The sequence below is a fragment of the Limulus polyphemus genome, unplaced genomic scaffold (genome assembly GCF_000517525.1).
Source record: "Limulus polyphemus unplaced genomic scaffold, Limulus_polyphemus-2.1.2 Scaffold2767, whole genome shotgun sequence".
In the NCBI taxonomy this organism is placed as follows: domain Eukaryota; kingdom Metazoa; phylum Arthropoda; class Merostomata; order Xiphosura; family Limulidae; genus Limulus; species Limulus polyphemus.
The window spans coordinates 98,173-104,208 of record NW_013668377.1 but is presented as its reverse complement, the minus strand read 5'-3'; the positions used below and the strand labels follow the sequence as shown (position 1 = coordinate 104,208).

At 35.0% G+C, this 6,036-nt stretch overlaps 1 protein-coding gene across 1 annotated transcript in view; it reads right to left on the bottom strand.

The window, feature by feature from the left end:
• Positions 1 to 6: 6 nt before the first annotated feature.
• The window catches only part of LOC106467858 (calcium/calmodulin-dependent protein kinase kinase 2-like), a 78,218-nt gene continuing 72,188 nt past the window's right edge, over positions 7 to 6,036 (bottom strand). Inside the window, exons 17-18 of the mRNA XM_013928238.2 lie at positions 1,944 to 2,080; positions 7 to 1,662 (exon numbers count right to left, since the gene is read on the bottom strand). Coding sequence (XP_013783692.2) covers positions 1,404 to 1,662; positions 1,944 to 2,080 — 396 coding nt within the window. The 3' untranslated portion in view covers positions 7 to 1,403. The remainder of the gene's footprint in view (positions 1,663 to 1,943; positions 2,081 to 6,036) is intronic.

Sequence of the window (6,036 nt, the reverse complement as noted above, 5' to 3'; positions counted from 1 at the left end):
GTCCTTGTATATTATTCATTTCTGTTCCAATACACTGCTAACCCCTGTTCCACTAGTGTTTACAACTAATTGTTCTTGTATGTTACTAATGCCTATTCCAATACACTGGGAACCCTTGTTCCACTATAGTGTGAACAACTAATTGTTTCTGTATATATTACTAATACCTGTTCCAATACACTGGTAACCTGTGTCCCTTTATAGTGTGAACATTTAAATGTCCCAGTACATCATGAACACCTCACAGTCTCATTACACTGTGAGCATGTCACCGTTTCAGTAGACCATGAGCACATCACAGTCTCATTAGACTGTGAGCACGTCATGGTCTCACTACACTGTGAGCATATCACAGTCTCACTACACTGTGAACACCTGAATATACAACACACTGTCTACCCCTATTTCACAATACTTGGAACACCTAACTATCCCTGTACATGCAAGTACCTGCTCTGTTACACTGTAAGCAACTGTCCTATTACGGTGTGAACATTTAACTATTCCACTAAACTGTGAACACCTAACTGTCTCTCATTATACTATGAATACTTAGCTGTCCTACTACAGTATGAACACCAGTCTTATTACACTGTAAACACTTGTCCCACTACATTGTAGACACCTATCACACTATAGTTTGAACATCTAAGTGTTCCAGTACATTATAAACATCTGACTGTCCCACTAAAGTGTGAACATCTAACTGTCTCTCATTATACTATGAATACTTAGCTGTCCTACTACAGTATGAACACCAGTCTTATTACACTGTAAACACTTGTCCCACTACATTGTAGACACCTGTCACACTATAGTTTGAACATCTAAGTGTTCCAGTACATTATAAACATCTGACTGTCCCACTAAAGTGTGAACATCTAACTGGTTTTTGGTAATTTACCCAAAATTATTAAAAGATATCTATTACTCTAAATTACAGTATTAAGCTCTTTGTCACTTCTTAATAATTGTAATTACTTCGGAGGTGCAAATATAGAAAATAATTTCTTAAAACCAAAATATAAATTCCTTAAAATTTTAAGAGGTGGTGACAGCTAGCAAAATGTTGAGCTGAGACATTCTAGTTGAAGTGCATGCATATCATGCAAAGTTTGCTTCATCTTTGTTCAGCCTTGCAAACCACAAACTTGACTAACCTGTAGCAATCCTGACATGCATGATAGGAAAGGCAGAATGGGTGATTTAGGCACGAACTTTCCATCACACATCTATTTCTTTTCATTTCTATTATCAAATCTCACTCTTTTTTTTTCTTTTTGTGTGTGTTTCAAATTTGACATTTTTTATTCTTTGAACAAACTTCTATAAATTTGCATCTTCAAGAAGAGGGGAGGATAGCCTTTGCACTGATGACTGGTCTGCAAGGTGAAAGGGACTTGTCAATATAATCCAGAATCTTTAATTTTTCCAAGTTCATCTTTTACAGTTTCATTGATAAAAGTATTCTCCTGAAAGGAGTTGCTTGCATCTTCATTAACCAATCTATTGTGGTTAGTTTCTTGATGAAATATTGATGTGTTATTTAATATTCTGTCACCAGGTCTAGTTTCATGAACAGAATTTTCAACAATTTTATCACCAGGTCTCACTGGACTAATCTCTTGAAGAGCTGGAAGTGTACACTCTACAGAAACTTTTCTGCAGACACAAACAAAAAATTATTAAAAATAGAACAGATAGTTCTAATATTTCACATGTCTCTCTAACAAAGCTGGATAGGGCAAATATTAGTTGTATATAAGAGAAAAAACCCTCCTATAGTAATACTGCAAGTGAAATTTTTATAGGTTTTTAAGAACCAGCCATTTTTTCTCTTCAGAGTGATAAAACTAGTTTTAATCAATAATCCATTTTAACAGAAGTTCATAAGTCTTAACTACATATGAGACAAGCTTAAAACTGTATGTAGTTTTGCTTACCTATCCATATAAAGCTCATATGAGGATGGTGCAGAGTTGGAACGTCCAGTTCTAAGAAACTGGTGCCGATACAGGTACGGATTGTCTTTGAATGGATTTCCAAAGGAGTGTTTCTTCAACATACTCTTAACCAGAATCTGCAAGAGAAGTGATAAAACTATTGATGCATAATAACATGCAATATTATAGCATTGAAAATAATTTTTGTAAACAGTTGTAAAAAAAACTGTATTGTTCTGGAAATTTACAATGTTGTCCTCTACCCTTCCATACTATGAAAACTCAACACTGTAAATCTGAAATATAGAAGAACATCATATTACTTAAGAAGGAAATACAAAATATTATAAAAGGTTTTAACATTCACCAAGCAACATTTAACTTAATCAAAAATGAAAATGGAACTAATTGTAATAAGCTTAATAGAAGAAAAATCATATCCATAATAAAAGTAAAGAACAAGTGTAAAAAACAAGTTTAACAATATTAAAAACAGTAGTTCTCTACTAAGTTGTTAACCTTAAATTCAAAATCTGCTCACAGTAGAACACCAGTTCTTTATATTTTACTGAAAGATTACAGGTAACATTGTTCTTTTGTTAACTGAAGGTTCCCTTAACCCTATTTAAAAAACACTGTACCTAGCTTAGGGTGATTGTAAGCAGTTGGTAATACCCAAGAATATAACCTACTATGATTATCTAGATTGCAGAGACTGTAAACACCAGATATAACCCAAAATTATAACCCACACAGTCACCAGCTTATAGCAGATGTAAACAGCAAATAAAATTCAAGAATATAACCTACTACAATATCTAAATTGCAGACTGTAAACAGCAGATGAAACCCAAGATATAACCTACTACAATACCAAGATTGCAAACTGTAAACAGTAAATAAAATCCAAGATTACAACCTCATATAATATCTAAATTATGCACTGTGAACATTAGATAAACAAAAAATGTCACCTACCACAGTACCCACCTTAGTATCATTCAGTGGTACTTCTAGGATTTATTATTCTTTTGGGGGGGATAAGGTGGCAAAGAACTAGTATGGAGGCAGAAAAAAATTAACAATCTTATGTCAGTAGGAGTCACAAAGTAGAGAATCTGAAAACCTTAACAGACTATATTTCAAATGGGGGGCTGTTGAGGCACACAGTTCTCCAATGACAGGTTTGTCCCCATGCTACCCCAGTGGACACGCTCCAGTGAACATGTTAACAGTAAATAAAACTCAAGTATGTAACCTACTTCAATAACGACTTTAAACAGTAGATTAAAAACCCAAGAATGTAACCTGCCACAGTACCCACCTTAGAATAACAGTAAACAATAGATAAAAACCCAAGAATGTAGCCTGCCACAGTACCCACCTTAGAATAACAGTAAACAGTAGATAAAAACCCAATAATGTAACCTGCCACAGTACTCACCTTAGAGTAACAGTAAACAGTAGATAAAAACCCAATAATGTAACCTGCCACAGTACCCACCTTAGAATAACAGTAAACAATAGATAAAAACCCAAGAATGTAGCCTGCCACAGTACCCACCTTAGAATAACAGTAAACAATAGATAAAAACCCAAGAATGTAGCCTGCCACAGTACCCATCTTAGAATAACAGTAAACAGTAGATAAAAACCCAATAATGTAACCTGCCACAGTACCCATCTTAGAATAACAGTAAACAGTAGATAAAAACCCAAGAACATAACCTACCACAGTACCCCCTTAGAGTGACAGTAAACAGTAGATAAAAACCCAATAATGTAACCTGCCACAGTACTCACCTTAGAGTAACAGTAAACAGTAGATAAAAACCCAATAATGTAACCTGCCACAGTACCCACCTTAGAATAACAGTAAACAGTAGATAAAAACCCAATAATGTAACCTGCAACAGTACCCACCTTAGAATAACCGTAAACAGTAGATAAAACTCAATAATATAACACACCACAGTAACCATTTAGGGTGACCTTAATAAGCTGGTAAAATAGAAGAATGTACACTAACACAGTATTTACCATAGGGTGACTCAAGAGAAAAATTAAAATGACCTATCACAATAGCATGAGTACATGACTTTAAAGCTCAAATAAAACCCCAGAAATATCAACTGTTTCGGTCTTTGAATGGTGATAACCAACAAATAAAACTCAGGAATTTAACTTTTCACAGTACCTACCAGAGGGGAAGGGTGTTCCCAAAGAGGGTTTGTATACCCCCCCCCCCTTTGTCTATGAGCTACACCTTACCAGTTAATCAAACGGCACTTAAATCATTCAATTTGTCTAAACTTTGTTTATGCACATACATACTACCAGATTTAAAATAGCATCTGATGAACACTTGTAAACTGCCCAGACACATAAGTTGGTAATAAGTTATTGTGCAAATGTATGGGTCATTTATCAAACTGAAGATGTTAGAAGTAGTTTAAGAAGTGATCTTTCGCTTTGTGTAACCACTGTTAAAAAACAAATTATAATATAGTTCTTATCAAGATACTTTAACTTTCACAGCACATGAAACACATCCTCCCAAGATAGTGGGATATATATAGTCACCCTATTCCCTCCATAATCAGGGCTAGATTAAGGCGGGGGGTCTGGTGGAACTGCAGCTCCAGGCCCACCACGCTAAAAAAACATGCATTAGAAAATATACGCATTCCTGCATCAACAATGGGTTCAACTTTTTAAAGCAAATCTGAAAACACATGCGGTCCTAATAATTTGTGATAGGCCTAGATTTATTACAGAAAAAACGTTACTGAGACATATACACAATTTCAGATGATCCCTTAAATAGAATATTGTTGAGCGACTAGAACTACAGTTACACAAAAATGACCAAAGCTGTCTAGCATGCGAGAGCTACGTCACGTCTTTAGTGGGGTCAGTAGTGGGGTTCGGGGAGTTCGAACCCCGCCCTTTTCATTGCAAAGTACCCTCAATATGCAACATATTTTTCAATGTTTTTGGATTTTCTAAAATCTGAGAAAATAATCATTATTAAAATTTAAAAACAACTTGTTATATAAATTTCATTACGTCATCTTCCCTTTGCGAGGAAATCCTACACCTAATGGAGATTTAAGACTCTATGGAGGTACTGCGAGCTATAATCCCCAATTCCCAAAGATGTCAGGAAAATCATTGGTCTTCATCATGCACTCTGCTCTTTTTTCGTATGAACATATTGTTAAATTGGTGGGAAACCGAAACCTGTTACAATGTTTAATGGACTTATGAACAGATCGGAGTCGTTGACTGTCCATTTGAATGGCCAGATTCCTCAAAACTGTCTATTTTGAAAAATGCCTGTCCATGATTTTTTTCATTTATCTGTTTGTAATTAAGCACAAAGCTACACAGTGGGCTGTCTGTGCTCTGCCCACCACGGGTATCGAAACCCGGAGTCTAGCGTTGTAAGTCTGCAGACATACCGTTGTGCTACTGGAGGGGCTTCATTTGTCCATTAATATTATAAGTCATTTACTGCTAGCAGGTAAACTTGTAACTTTACAAAGTGAAATTCAGTATACTACGGCCTTGGAAGGGGTCAGATGTTGTACTCGTGCTCAGGGTACAAGCCACGACCTTCATGTAGTAATAAACATAGTATTTTAGCGCACTACAATATTAACAGCCGTAAAGGAACAAGTCCTAAAGTACCTGATTGTTCCCTGTACACACAAGAATAGACCTAAATACCAATTAAGAATTCAAGCAAGATTGTAAAAATCACAATGGACAAAGAGTGAAAAAAGATACATATTAAGTTAATGGACAAACGAAAGTTTTTCATGGATAGGCACTTTCAGAATAGACAAATTTTAGAATAACGAATAAACAAATGTAGTTTCATGTTACAATTTGAAGCCATTCTAGAAAGAAAGAAAAAAAGGTAATTTTAGACTTATTTCTTTTTCTTTTTTTTTTGTGATTACAAGATCGGTGAATTTGACCTATAGAGTTAGGGTAGAAAAAACAGATAAAATATAAAATTTTACTGAAAAAACGTTTGAAATGTATTTAGGGGTTTTTAGAGATTACACAAATGACATTTGAGATT